This window comes from Gamsiella multidivaricata (assembly GCF_025024155.1).
Source record: "Gamsiella multidivaricata strain RSA 2152 chromosome Unknown BC939scaffold_1, whole genome shotgun sequence".
Classification (NCBI taxonomy): domain Eukaryota; kingdom Fungi; phylum Mortierellomycota; class Mortierellomycetes; order Mortierellales; family Mortierellaceae; genus Gamsiella; species Gamsiella multidivaricata.
In genome coordinates, this window is record NW_026251709.1 from 103,785 (window position 1) to 118,583 (window position 14,799).

The 14,799-nt window shown below is 49.7% G+C and overlaps 4 protein-coding genes across 4 annotated transcripts; all 4 read left to right on the forward strand.

Annotated features, from left to right (window-relative positions):
- Positions 1–874: 874 nt before the first annotated feature.
- Positions 875–4,081, forward strand: BC939DRAFT_497968 (Sodium/hydrogen exchanger family-domain-containing protein; the record flags this gene model as incomplete). Its single annotated transcript, XM_051559759.1, has 3 exons — positions 875–890; positions 986–1,056; positions 1,178–4,081. The coding sequence occupies 3 exons, from the start codon at positions 875–877 to the stop codon at positions 4,079–4,081; spliced, it is 2,991 nt and encodes a 996-aa protein (XP_051417686.1).
- A 4,266-nt stretch (positions 4,082–8,347) lies between these two features.
- On the forward strand, positions 8,348–9,653 carry BC939DRAFT_433699 (uncharacterized protein). The gene is made up of 2 exons (XM_051553259.1): positions 8,348–8,611; positions 9,373–9,653. Exons 1-2 carry the CDS (start codon positions 8,360–8,362, stop codon positions 9,409–9,411), a joined length of 291 nt encoding a protein of 96 aa, XP_051417687.1. The 5' UTR covers positions 8,348–8,359; the 3' UTR covers positions 9,412–9,653.
- Positions 9,654–11,050: 1,397 nt separating this feature from the next.
- BC939DRAFT_433702 (fructose-bisphosphate aldolase, class II) lies at positions 11,051–12,873 on the forward strand. Its single transcript, XM_051553260.1, has 4 exons — positions 11,051–11,299; positions 11,458–12,186; positions 12,427–12,479; positions 12,599–12,873. The coding sequence occupies exons 1-4, from the start codon at positions 11,161–11,163 to the stop codon at positions 12,752–12,754; spliced, it is 1,077 nt and encodes a 358-aa protein (XP_051417688.1). The 5' UTR covers positions 11,051–11,160; the 3' UTR covers positions 12,755–12,873.
- A 696-nt stretch (positions 12,874–13,569) lies between these two features.
- Positions 13,570–14,561, forward strand: BC939DRAFT_497971 (uncharacterized protein; the record flags this gene model as incomplete). Its single annotated transcript, XM_051559760.1, has 2 exons — positions 13,570–13,710; positions 13,854–14,561. 2 exons carry the CDS (start codon positions 13,570–13,572, stop codon positions 14,559–14,561), a joined length of 849 nt encoding a protein of 282 aa, XP_051417689.1.
- Between the last annotated feature and the right edge of the window lie 238 nt (positions 14,562–14,799).

The following is a 14,799-nucleotide window of genomic DNA, read 5'->3' on the forward strand; positions in this document are numbered from 1 at the left end:
CTCTCTTCTTCTCTTTCCTCATTCCTCTTCCTCATTCCCCTTCTTCATTCCCCTTCCTCATTCCGCATTCCCCATCGCACTCTCGCTTGGACAACCTTCCGCTGGTAGTTTGTAAGTTCAAGAGGACATAAAAAAAATGTGACTAGCTCTCATGCAGGACGACACTTCGCCCTGCAACCTCATTATTTATCCTCAGAAGGACGCGCTATTGCCTTTTAGTGCTTTCCTTATCTCTCTATCTTATTGACATATGCATGCCTTTGATGGGCACCCTTTATCATCGATTAAGCATGTCGCCAGCATGCCCTTACTTTTATTTTATTTTATTTTTTTTGGAAGAAACGATCAGTCGAAGCAGACATATTGTGGAAGAAGGAGAATAGCAATGCTGAAGGTTTAAGAAGAAGAATGGCGGACATGTTGCGCCATCGTGTGTAAGCCTTCCAGTATTTTCCCCGTTGCAACAGCCCTGCGCTTCACCCTTTTCACTCCCTCAGCGCACGTTCGACAGACCCAATTCTTCTTGTCTCAATCGTGGTCAGGAAAATACGATTTTGTGGGCTAGGGATGTCGATCTAAAGGACCGTGTCAGCGCAATGCATTGCAGCGTCGACCACGCAATTGACTGGATAGTACCATGTGCTTTATCCTTGGTCACTGTTGTTGCATTCGAAACCTTCTCACCGCCCATGCAGATGTGCCTCGATCATGCAAAAGGGATTCTCTTTCTTCTCACCCACTTTCTACTCGCCCTGCTTTACTTATTAAACTCATTCTCTGTTCGTCCTTCTCTACTCAACATTAGACTTAAGAAATAATACCTTTCAGTAACCTCTCTTTCGCACATAACACATTCAAGTAAAGGTATCCACCAATGGGTGCAGCGCCAGGTAAGTCCTAGGAATGCTTGTACTGATAATCATGGACACCTCAAGATCCCTGCAGACTCCTAACCAATGCCTCGCACCCTCATCCCCACTCGCAGGAAGCGTCCTGACGGGACTCAACCCGACTGAAGTCAGTCCGTCCGATCCATTCGTGCTATTTGTCATCCAGGTAAGAACAGCCCTTCATTGAGTTTGCGTTCATATTCCCTTGATACATATGGATATGACTGAGACGAAGTTTCAGAGTGGTCACACCAAATAACACTGTACCACGAAATCATTGTCAATAGGCTGTAATCATCATCGGGCTATGCTACATCCTGCACTTTGGCCTGCATAAGATGAAGCAGCCCCGCGTCGTCTCCGAAGTCATTGCGGGTATTATCCTCGGTCCCTCGGCCATGGGCCGCATACCCGGCTTCGCCAGTACCATCTTCAACCCTGACAGTTTGCCCTACCTGAACCTGGTCTCAACCATCGGTTTGGTCTTGTTCTTGTTCTTGGTTGGTCTGGAGTTGGATCCCGCCCTGGTTCTGAAACGCGCTCGTTTCGCTCTCGGCATATCATTTGCAGGCATGGCCTTGCCTCTCGGAGTCGGTGCCGCCGTCAGTTATGTTCTTTACGAGGAGCTCGGTCCTGATACCGCGGTTGGGTTCGGCCAATTTCTGCTTTTCTGTGGTGTCGCTATGGCCATCACTGCGTTCCCGGTCCTGGCTCGCATCCTAGCGGAGCAGAAGTTGCTGACGACGAAAGTCGGCTTCCTCACTATCTGTGCTGGCGCAGTCGGCGATATTGTGGCCTGGATCCTGCTGGCTCTCGTCGTTTCCATTATCAACAGTGCTAGCAGAATCACTCCCCTGTACGTTGTCCTGCTATCAATTGCATGGATATTGGTTCTGATATTCGCGGTTCGTCCCTTTTTTACGCTCATGATCAGGGTTACAAAGTCGCAGGACGAGCCTAGTCAGACCATGATGGCCTGCACCCTCGCAATCGTACTGATCAGCGCCTTTATCACGGATATTATTGGTGTGCATTCTATCTTCGGCGCCTTTCTTGTTGGCCTGATCATCCCCAATGATACGGGCTTCGCTCACGGAGTTACCAAAAGAATCGAGGATCTTGTCAGCGTCATCTTCCTCCCAATCTATTTTGCTCTCTCAGGACTCAAGACTCAGGTCGGGCTGCTGGACAATGGACGAATTTGGGGCCTGGTGATCCTGACGACCGCCGTCGCGTGCTTTGGAAAAATCATAGGATGCTCGGTTGCTGCACGCGTTCAAGGCATGGAGTGGAGAGAATCTTTCGCTATCGGCGTCCTCATGAACTGCAAGGGTCTGATTGAGCTAATTGTGCTCAACATTGGCTACGACGCTGGCGTTATCAACGATAAGGTCTTTGTGATCATGATCGCCATGTGTTTAATTACGACCTGCATGACAACCCCAGCCGTGTCTTGGATTTATCCCATTCATTACCAACGGGCTGCCGCCTTGCGCGCCGCTGCAAAGGAACGTAAGAAACATGGCGACTTTGGCCCCGAGCGAGTCGCGTCCCCCACTGGAGCCAATGGAACGAACCAGGGATTCATGCTCTGTCTCGACAAGATCCATAACCTGCCTGCCATGATGACATTCCTGGAGATGCTGCACCATGCTGTCCCCAAGTCCTCAAGCGTCAACGGTAGCGACTCGTCGCTCACAGTTCCTGGATCATGTACTCCGCTGACTCAACCTGCGACGAACGAGACTATCTCTGGTCCTAAACTTTTGGCCTTACGACTTTTGCATCTGACCGACCGAAGCTCGTCCGTACTGCTCGCTGCGACGGAGCGCGCCGAGGTTTTGCGCCGTGACGCATTGATGACTGTGTTCCAAGCGTTCGCCAAGCTGAACGGGATCTTTGTCCGTCCACGCGTGACCCTTTCCACGGATCCCGATGACTTTGCTAACAGCATCTATGATGAGGCGCTTGAGAGCGGCAGCAATGTCATTATCGTACCCTGGAATTCGAGTTCACTTCCTGATCCTCCTATGAGCAACTCGGAAGAGGGCGAGAAACCTGTCTTGTCGCGCCCTCTAGTCACATCCAACACGCAGATGGTTAGCCGCCTATTGAGCACCACAGCGAACACTGGCCTGGTCACCGCTGTCTTTGTGGACAGGGAGTTTGGGGGAGCAGGACACTTTCCCAACATCATGATTCCACTCTATGGTTCCCATGACGACGAGGAGGCTCTGAAGATTGCTTCAGCTATGAGCCATAACCGATTGTGCAACATTCTCATCGTTCGCATTGAGGTAGCCAAAGGGTCCCTTACGAAGGAAGAAGAGAGTCGTGGTGTCATGGTGGATATTGATGCGCAATCTATTGACACGGACATGGATGAAGCGGTCAAGTTACCGGAGGACAACCAGGCCCTGGTCCGGTCCTATTTTCCACATAGGGCCTTTGCTATTGGAGACAAGCGCGCGGATGCTAAGCGCACCTCAATTGATGGAGCAGTGGAGGCTGGTACTGGCGTTTTTATTCACGTTGTTTCGACTGTGCGTGATGCTATTGGGCTCTCGAAGGCATTGTTGGGATCGCGCGACCTCCTGGTGATGGGACGTGGACTGACGACCAAGCGAGCGAAGCACAGCTCTGCCAATTCTATGTATACTCCGGATCCTACGCCCCAACCCGTTACTGTCCACGGCGTGTCTACCAGCATCCAGGCAAGCTCGACCAAGCCAACACTGCATCTTGACAATTTGCCAACCGGATTTATGGTGTCGAAATCGAACGTCAATACACCTACCCAAGTCAACGATAATCCGTTCAATAGCCAAGAGCCTGGATTGAAGCCTCGCCAGCTTCGTCCCCAGCAGTCCTCTCGGGACCTGCACTATTCGTTCATGACAGTGTCGAACATCCTTGGCGTGGTTGCTCAGAACTACTTGACCTCCGGCATTGCCCCCTGTTTGTTGGTCGTTCAGTCTGGATCCAGGCACTCGAATGAGGCTGAGCATTCGAGAGCGCACACGTCGGGTGTAGCGGGGTCACTTCGTGTTCCGGTACAGAACTTTGCCAATGGTCGGCCCTCGATCAATGGCGGAAGTCGGTCCGTGAGCTTTGAGGACAACAATGCACCGGCGTATGTTACAGCGGAGCAACTTCGAGGCGTTCATGGTATGGACGAGAAGCGAGGATGATGGTGGAGAGGATGCAGTATTCGAGGACAAAGAGGACTCATTTACACAAACAGCCATCTGTACATAAATTGTATATTTCTTTCTTTTCTTCCTACTTGTCGTTTTTTTGTAAAAGCATAGTTATTCAATAAAAAATCGATTTAAAAATATTAATAGCCAAACCTTTTATCGTGCACAGACTCGACGCGTTGTGGGGAATTTTTTTTTTTTTTTGGTGGCAAAGATTCTCAAAGAGTTTCCCCACACGTGATTGGTCGAACACAATCGCTCTCATTCTTCCCCACATTCTCATTCCCTTTCCTTCGTTTGACATTACATTTCTCACCGACATACCACTGCGGCGGCCAGGCGTAATGCGACTATCGCAGAGTCATTGGTCGTGACCCCTCAGACGGAACCTTCGTAGGGTTAGATCCCTATGTAACGTATCGTACCAACCTCCTCCGCGTATAACACCATTTGCTGCTTCATGAACGCTATGGACCCTTTCTAATCAGTCAGTTGGTTGATACTTGTTATCATTTATTAGACTAGGATCGTGCTTCTATCACATTGAACCGCAGCGTTTTTTTTTTTTTTTTTTTTCAATTGCTGCTTGTGGGTCCATCTCTCTCAAGAAACGGCAAGCAGCCGTTCAAGAAGTGCAGCGGACAGGTTCTCACGGCAGATGGGGTTCCGAAAAATAAACACCCCCTGCTTTTCTGATGGGTGAGTTGTAATCTTATGCCGATTGACTTTTAGTGGCGATAATGCATACTGTAAGGTGCACTAACCCCATGTGTTTTTTTTTTTTACCTCTCTACCTGCCTACCTACTTGCTTTGGAAGCAACAGCAGACGATATACTCGCATCCTCGTGTCAAACGGCTGATATGGTCTCGAATTGAACTCGGCACACGTATAAGACGCTTATACGAGATCCAGTATCGATCGATGTCGTGCGGTAATTTTAAATTCCTGTAAAATGTGAGGAAGTAAAAAAAAAAAAATCGTAGAACTAATGGCCTTTCGCCGTCCCCCCTTTATTTGCTCCGCCATTGGTTCGATCTGACGCTGTCCTGTTCAGACCACGATCCCCTCCCCTTCTAGTCAGCACGGCTAGTTGGGAAGCGCGATACAGCACAGATGCTCGTTGGGAGTCGTGCTGAACGCGTACAGGGTCTTCACAAGTCGAACCAAGGGAGGGAATCGATGCACGCTCAAAAAAGTGTGGCGGCTCTTCATAAAAGTACACAGAATGTGGTGGAAGCGGTGAGCCACATGCCTCCTGATCGATTCAGTTGTCTGATCATATCTATTTTTATTTCTTTGACTTTCTTTCACCAGGAATGCACTATATCCATCCACCATCCTACACGACTGATCAACAGATCCTCAAGAGATAGATGGGACAGCATCTGCACAAAACACATCGCCGCGACCTTCAATCGGGAATGAGGATGGTCCCACAGCGGTCTCTACACCGTCGCCATAGATTCAAAACGTTACCAGAGAGCGCGTTTGAATAAGCGGTGGAGCCGGGTATGAGCTTGAGTGTATCTCCAAGGCACTCGAATACACAGCGGAGTACCCTCCGCGCGGGCGCCGAACTCTGCAGCCGGACATGGGCTCGAGAGTATTTCCAAGGCGCTTGAGTGCCTTGCGGAGATGCTTCTCCCTATGGCGCGCTGTCAAGGTCTAGGACCACGCACTGAAATGTCTAAAACTGCTGCGTGTCAGTCGAACAGACGTCGAGACGTCTTAGCCGCGATCCGAGGCAAGCTGATCGTGAGGCTATTGCGTGCGTCTTAGCCGCGTCGCGGGCGATCCTGACTAAACCCGGACTTTATCCGACCCTCAGTGCTTGCCGGTGTGGTGTGGTGGATCCAACGTGGGATCCAGACAGGGTATCCAGGGTGGATGGCCCAGCTACGTCACTTGGTATGGCACGATGAGCGAAATAGGTACAGGATATTCATACGGTCATATCCGAAGGACCAAGCACCTCTTTGAGGTACCGTCCCAAAAGGATCTCATTATAAGTGTTCTCGGTGTCTGGAGTCTTTATTTGCTTCTACTGTAGCCCCGCAACTTAACTCTAGATCTTTTGCTTCCCAATTTCTTTCCGTAGTCCTCTGTTATACGGATTGTGGTCCTCAACCGAGACCCTCCCCCTTCTCGTCGCTCATTTATTCGTGACATATATTTACAGTAAGACAATTACTATCTAGAGACTTCGTTGGCCAGTAGAGACCTTTATTGAGCAACTTACAGTGCGCAACCAAAAGATTATATGGGCATAAGACTTTAGAATCACATAGAAGTCCATAGAGTCATCAGATTCTTCTCGAAACTTGCATAGTGGCGAAAGTAGTATCGACGTACAGTCTGCTGAGGCTCTGGAACAATCGAATGTACGAACGCGAATTTTGCAAAAGCATGTGAACTCTTTGTTGCGCAGCTATATTTGCAGCTAGTACTTTTACCTGATATAGAGCGGCACCGCCACACCACTCGAGGTTTTTTTTTTATTTTGAGTGTTTGTAAAAGATTTAATATGCTATGATGTCAACAGATGCTTCGCCCAGTTGCTATTGATATTGACATTGACCCCACAACTATATATGAGCCCTATCTACACCTGGAATTAGATACACCGCCCAAATAAAGCCCTTCTGTTTACCTCAAATTCACTCCTCCTCCCTCCCCCGGTCTCATCGTTTGCACTTACCGGCATGAACATCTGCAGCACAGCACTGGGCTCTACAGCACACATCCCTTCGATATCTTTGTCAGACTACGCAGTAATGGGAACAGCCGCCGCTAATTCGAATTTCTATACGATCAATCTTGGTGCGCGTTACATTTTTTGCCTCTCTGCTGAGGACATTCAAGGGCAGTGTGAAACTTCAGCTGCGACGCTGTTTTACTTGGCACCCGGGTCGCGCCACTGCCATCGCCGCCGCCGCTGCTGCATGCTGCTATGTCTCTCTGGGGGTTTCAGCTTTGTTATTTGGTCTCTTTTTCCTGGTGTAATGGATTGGATCTTTTCATTCTATTCTTATTTTCTTCTTTTAGTTATTTGGGTTTGATATCGACAATCCTACGTAAGGAAACCGGCGACATGGAGTAGTAACTATGCACTGCCTTAATCTTGACATTGCTCATGTCACGGCTTTGTGCTCGTCATGTTTCTGTCGAGATTCGTCGTCATCGACCATGTCCATTCCATCATCGTCCAACAGAACAGCTTCCTGAAAGATCCCTTTCTTATCTTGTTGACTTTCCTGTCTGTAAGTGAATATAAGGGTAAAATATTGTACTCTTATCCAGAGTCATCACAGGCTCCGGCGGTCGCTGATCATGGCAGAGCACCCCCCATATATGACTCCGTTCGCGATGATGTGTTGTATAGTGATATATTGCTGAATTTGATTCTTCTTTCCATGACCCGTCAGCATATGCGTTATGAGATTGTTGTCAAGGAAATTGTGAATAGAGCTGCTGTGGATCTTGGGCGACGCTGCTTTGGCTCAGGTGTGCTAGCACCACGCGCTTCTGGTCGGTAAGCGCTTGCCCTTGTCACTTTCAAAAGTCGCTGGTTCTCCAACATGCCATTGTGAGAGGCGTTCCTATCCTCGGCTGTCTTGGTCATACTGTTAGCTTATGTCGTTCAATATATCGATGAGTGTCTCTGCTGCTGCATCGCAGTGAGTACTTGTACTAAGATCAACCATAAGTCACCATCTATCTGCAAAATACTGCGTCGGGACGAACAGTGGTTGCTTGCACGAAGATCCCGCCCAAGATGCTCTGCTGAGGTACCCATATCGAGTTTCATAGAGTACATTCCTTGGTGTGTTTGCTCCAAGGTAATTCTATGTTGATGGTCGCTAACCTGCGCCCTTGCTTCTAGTCTCGTGTTGCCTGCGATATTTTACTCTTATATTCACTTACAGACAAGAAAGTCAACAAGACAAGAGAGGAATCTTTATTTCCAGGGGAGACGGCACCTTATAAAGCGGTTCCCGTCTGCACCATATTAAGGGTACTCCTATCTACTCTTACGTACTACATAAGTCAATATAGTGCAACGCCTTCTCATATTCCTCCTGGCGTCTACTCTGCTCTCGGGCTACCTCTTCGGCTTCTTCTTGGCGCCTTCTCTGCTTTAGGGCTGCCTTCTTCCTCTCCTCCCGGAGCCTTATCCTCTTTTCTGCGTGCAGTTTTTCTCGGAGCCGGTAATGGCTGTTGTCTGCTGGCTCCACTATGTCAGGCGAGAATCTGACTTTCTTGCGTGATGCCTGTGGTGAGTAGGACGAGCCTGCATCTTCGACGAGCAAGCGTCTCGGTCTCTCGAGGAATATTTGCCGCACCGAGTTCGCTGCTCGTGGACTGCAACGGTATCGAGGGGATCTACATCCTTTTGTATAACCGGAGACAACGCGCGCTCCTTATCCACCTGCTCGACTGGGACTTGTGGGCCAGCACCAAGCCCAGTCGAGTCGACTCCGGCACCTCTGCCCCCGAGTATGTCTTCGAGTCTGTCAAGGTACGCAACGGACCCCCCCTTGGGTCTTGCGCACGCGAGGCTGGGGTCAAAAAAGGGCCGTGCCGCAGCAGGGGCGGCGTATCAGGCTGCGTTGAGGACTGTGTTCACAGTGGTGGTTGTGTTTTCTTCGGCAGCATCGCAGTCGACGGCAAGCTGCTCTGGCGAGCGTGATGGGCTCCCAGAGTGATGCTTGGTGGAGGCCGGAGAGAGAAGAAAGTCAAGAAGTTAGCAGTGATAGGGGTGAGTGAGTCTGAAAGATTTGATTGAGCGGTAGATCATGGTGTTAGTTGAGTGATGGTTGAGTGACGGTTGAGTGGTGGTTGAGTGATGGTTGAGTGCAGTATGGGCGCTGGTGAGCGCTGGCTAGCTGGTTGGTGGTTGGTGGTTAGGTGCTGATTGGCAGTGCGTGTGGGGAAAAGGGTAAAGAGCGCGTCTCTTGTTGTTGACGTGTTTAAAAAAAATCAGGCACCCGACAGGCACCTGACATGGTTCGTGCACAGTCTCGTTTTGTCAACAATTACGTCATTGGAATGTATCAGTCGGGCCCACTGAGGCCGGCGCCAATAGATATTAGTCGCACCAGTCTACCAGTCTATGCTGTGCTGTATTCACGAAGGAGCGCTTTGGCCATCGCAGGGCGTTGTTTAGGGTACTTGTGCAACATACGATAGATCAGCATGCTCCTCGCCTCCCTTTCTCTCACCTGCAAACTTGCATCCGTCCTGAAGGAACTAATTTCCGTCCATTCACGCGTTGTACAGGCGAACACGTTCACGCCGCGTAATTGCCCTGTAGAATAACGGAGGTAGAAATGCCCAGAACGCCCTTTGCGAAGCGTCATTGACGACAGCACAGGCGATCAAGGAAATAGACAGGGCCCAGAAAGTCCACAGGAATGCTCGTCAGCCCATGCAGCTGTTCGAGCCCATCCATCTGATCGAAACAACGGGCTCCGGCATTGGCAACAGGATATAGGGTCATACACGAAGGGAGGCGATAGCAAGGTGCAGGAAAATCATCAGTGATACGGGTCTGCCGCCATGATAGGCGAGCATAGGTCGCTCCAGACGTGCACGTACTGCTTGAACCAGATGGACGCGCATATTGTCACTACAGCTGTATTGAGATGACCGGTGACTCCACGCTCTTCAAGCAGATCCTCTTTCACACTTACGTCGGACACCTCCATAAAGACTCAATAACCTTCTAACCGCAGTTACCTGCACTTCAAAAAGAAGATTGGGTCCGCCACTTGATATAAAGCATTTCAAAATATCAACTGCTGCATAACACCAGATACGCTCAAATACTAAAATTCTAACGAAGCAAGAATTGAAAGAGCCGACATCGAAGGATCAAGAAGCAACGTCGCTATGAACGCCTGGATGTCAAGCCAGTTATTAGAGAGTTTTCACAGCCTCCATTTACCAGTCTATTTTCTACTGTACACTGCACTCTGGTGGGGATATGCAGCACCATTTTTGAAAAGCCGATTTCGATAGAATATGTTTTTGCGTTGAGCTGGTCAACAAAATACTCGGCTACCTTGGTGTACGCGACCCTGTTTCCGATACCGTTTGACTTGCCATTGTCGTAGAGCAAGTTGAAGATTGATTCGTCCTGCTTGGATTCGATCAGTGGTGATCTGTGGCTGTGGGGGGGAGGGACGATAAACAGACGCGTGCCGCTTCCTACCGCCCTGACAGCTGCTCCCTTTCTCTTCTTTTGCGTATGTTGGTGCTTTTCATTTTAATGGCATGATAGGGGGTTTTGCGTGCGCACCATTCCTGAGAGCGTGTTTGTGGAAAATTTTTTTAGCTTAAACTATTATAAACCTGCTTTGGCTTATTCCAAGGCTCATGGGAGGGCATTCCAGGGACCTGCATAGCAACTTTCTTTCACCTTTACATGTAATGGGTCAACTAAGTGTGTTATCTCTTTTGTGCCACCGCGTAAAGCATTTCGCGAGCGAGGACGTCCATTTCCAATTCGAGACTAAAGAGAGTAATTGCGCGTGCCACGCTGGCGAAAGATGATCTGCACATGTTGAGTGTGGAATGGTCTTTGAGTATTATATTTAGCCAACCCGATCTGGTCTTCCCCGCACTTGAGCAGGGCCAGCTGCACGGCCGGGGATTGTCTGAGTGAAGGTGACGTGAGGATGAGAGAACATAAAAAACAAAGAACCTTGTTGGGGGAAGGTTCATGTGCCTGTAAATAGGCGTGCTCCGGGGACAGGATTCGGGGCACCAACGTATGCACCATTAGGTCGCATTCTCACTTGAGAGCACTGTCTCACTATCTCCGCAGGAGCCACATGTCAAATAGCCGAATGATGGATGCGGGTTTCTGCGACGGGACAAGGTCTGCATTTCATTCGCCGCCGGGGTGCTCCGCATCCGCGCCCTTCTTTTTTCTTTTTTTATATACCCACGTCTCCTTTTTTTCTTTTCTTTCTTTTCTCTTCTCTACCGCTCTTTTTTCCCACACATTCACCACCACACATCTCCCTCTTCTCCCCCCCCCTTTTCTGTACTCTCAGCATCACCATGGGTCTCCTCGATATCGTCCCCGCCGGCGTCATCACCGGTGACAACGTCCGCAAGGTCTTTGCCTATGCCTCCAAGCACGGCTTCGCCATCCCCGCCATCAACTGCACCTCGTCCTCAACCGTCAACGCCGCTCTTGGTAAATAATGCGCTCTCTCAATCGTCCGCACCACTCGCTTGGGCAAGGAGCATGGAGGCCCTACGGGCGAGTCCTGTTTGTTTTCTCGCGTTCAAAGACACGGAAAACCTGACATTGATATTTTTATTCGCGTTCTTGTTTCTTTTCGCGACGCGTAGAGGCTGCCCGCGATTCCAAGTCGCCCATCATCATCCAGTTCTCGAACGGTGGTGCTGCCTACTTTGCCGGCAAGGGTATCTCCAACAAGAACGAGCAGGCCTCTATCCTGGGAGCCGTTGCTGGTGCCCATCACGTCCGCGCCGTTGCCAAGGCGTATGGTATCCCCGTCATCCTGCACTCGGACCACTGCGCCAAGAAGCTGCTCCCATGGTTCGATGGCATGCTCGCTGCCGATGAGGAGTACTTTGCCAAGCATGGCGAGCCTCTCTTCTCGTCCCACATGCTTGATCTCTCGGAGGAGAGCAAGGGAGAGAACATCGAGACCTGTGTCAAGTATCTCGAGCGCATGGCCAAGATCAACTGCCATCTCGAGATGGAGATCGGTATCACCGGAGGCGAGGAGGATGGTGTCGACAATTCGGATGTCGACAATGCCTCGCTCTACACCCAGCCCCAGGATATCCTCGATATCTTCAACGCCTTCTCCAAGATCACCGACTTGTTCTCGATCGCTGCTGCCTTCGGTAACGTCCACGGTGTGTATGCTCCCGGCAACGTCAAGCTCCACCCCGAGCTTCTCGGCAAGCACCAGGCTTATGTCAAGGAGCAGCTGAAGCTCGAGACCGACAAGCCCGTCTGGTTTGTCTTCCACGGAGGCTCTGGATCGACCGAGAAGGACATCCAGACCGCTGTCGGCTATGGTGTCGTCAAGATGAACGTTGACACTGGTAAGCTTTCTGTTTCTGTTGTGTTACTTTCTGAGAGTCGGGTCTCATTGGGAAATCGACCGATATGGACACAGTCCCGATGGAACTTGATTGTCTTGAGCCATATCATCGGCCCTCGTATAGGGTCCTTTGTTGGGGAGGAAATATATGGGCGATGAACTTTGTTTGGGACGACTGATTGACACCGACATGGGACTGTCTCTAACCATCCACTTCTGCTCTGTTGTTTATTCCCAATAGATACCCAGTGGGCTTACTGGGAGGGCATCAAGAACTTCTACGAGAGCAAGAAGGTAACGCGGCTATCCCGGCATTCACGATCAGACCGTTTGGTGTGCGGTGTGCTGGCAGCATCGTTTGGATCAAAGATCTAACCTCAATTGTCTGGTTTTTTTTATGGTGAATCTAATAGGGCTACCTCCAGGCCCAGGTCGGCAACCCCGATGGTCCTAACAAGCCCAACAAGAAGTTCTACGATCCCCGTGTCTGGGTCCGTGAGGGTGAGAAGACCATGGTCGAGCGTGTCAAGGTCGCTTGCAAGGATCTTAACAACGTCGATCGTCTGTAAATATACATCATCTCTCCTTTCCTTCGCCATTACTTTTTTTTTCCACCATCGAAGCATTCACCCCCTCTCTTGACCAAAAATATTGAAATATAAATAAAGAACGATCCTTATTTGTTGTATTCGATCTGGTCTCCAACTGAAGGCTGAAGGAAGTGTCATTTGTAGCAGAGAGTTAAGCTGACTGATTTTTTTGGTTAAAACTTTTCAACTACAGGGGTTTTGCTTAACAAAATATCCATAATTGACAAGGTCTAACCAAAAAAATCAATCAGCACAACTCTGATTTAGAGTGACGGGCCTTTGCATTAAAGGGTTAGTCTGGGCTGGGCCAATTTGGTCGTCATCTGCAAAGACTAAAGGACCCTTCGCTAAGAATCCACTACTGAAGGATCCTAATCTGACGTCGACCATTACCTCCATTTATCATTGCTGTCAATGGGCTTTGAGCGTCATGTCGGGGCTATCGGGAGACGGTGCTAGTCGCTGAAACGGCTAAGCCGAAATGGAACATGGGTATAGACGCAGATTATTCGTTATGTTTCTTGGATGTCTACTGGGGCACTGCCAAATCATGAGGCCGTGCACTGCATCCGAACTATCTCCCTGTAGAGGTTTCTCGAAGAGTTGGTGGTCCCAGTCGAAAGTTCATTCGACATAAATACACGGCTCGTATCCCGGCCACGATCCACTTTCTCTCCTCCTCACTTCTTTGTCTCTTTCCTTTAGCAAACACATACCACACTCGTGCCTCCGTTCTTTCTGCATCTGTGTCTGCATACATACCATCAAGCACAACCCCGCCTGTATTCTACACCATGTCCGCACACTCCACTTCTTTCCCAATGTCTCTGTCACTGCAGCACACAACGTATCTTGAACATTACATGCAGACCCAGGAGGCAGCCAAATGCTTCGAGGATGATCTCGACTTTTGTCCGAGTCTAACTGCATCCGAGGTAAGCACCCACAATCCCTTGACTCTTCCCCATCTTCTCTCTCTTCTCTCTTGCATCGTCTTTCTTCGGCAATTGCACCCAGTTGAGACAGTGAATAAGTATCTCACATCTTTCATAATACACTTGCATGACCGCCACCACAGCTATCAGAAAGAGCGTCTGAATACGCCTCTGCTCATGCCAGAAGGAGAGAAGCACGATGGTCGCAACTGGATCATAGCAGCCCCCTAGCATCGCCTCGAACACCATCCCAATGTACCGTCAGCGGCAGATTCCCTCCTACCTCGAAAGCAATTGCGATTGTTGACCCAGCCAGCAAAGCACCCGTACAGCTCCCACCACCAGGGTTTCCATCGAGCAAAGCATGTTCAACTAGCCCCTCCATTATAACACCATCCAGGCACGGTTCCATCAGCTCAGTCAGCTCAGTCAGCTCTGGTGGAGATACCATGTCGCATATTGATGCCCAGGACACATCTCTGCTGGATTGGACAATGCAACAACAACAACAAGACCAACAGATGCTTCAGATGCAACAGCTGCAGTTCTTGCAGCAGCAGCAACAGCATCAGCATCAGCATCAGCATCACCATCAGCCATTCGCGTGTGATATGATGTTTGCACCCTCTGCCGCTGCCCAGGGTCCATTCTTTGGTCAGGACATGTCCTCAAGGGGCATGTTCTATCCTTCGAATAATGGAGTCTATTCGCCGCCCTCAAGAGCGACTTCCAGGATCCCGATCGTGAATCCAAACAATGGTAGCACTGTCTCCCTCTCCGAGGCACCAGTAGCACCCATGCCAGCGATGCCAGCCTGGCATCATCCCCAGTACTTTGTCTCTGTCCGATAAAGACAGGAATGTGCTATACCCTTTTTGATCTCAAAAGCCATGTACTTTTATTCCTTCACTGTCTCCTCCCCTCACAATATATATATATAGTCGTCTAACCTACAATTGACCATAATAAATGCAAGTACCAAACATGATGAACGACTGGATACGTGAGGCGAAAGGAGGAAAGAGGTACACAGAGAGCCCCAGAGTATTTTTGACCAAAGAGATGAAGATCGTCCATGTTGCCAAGTTC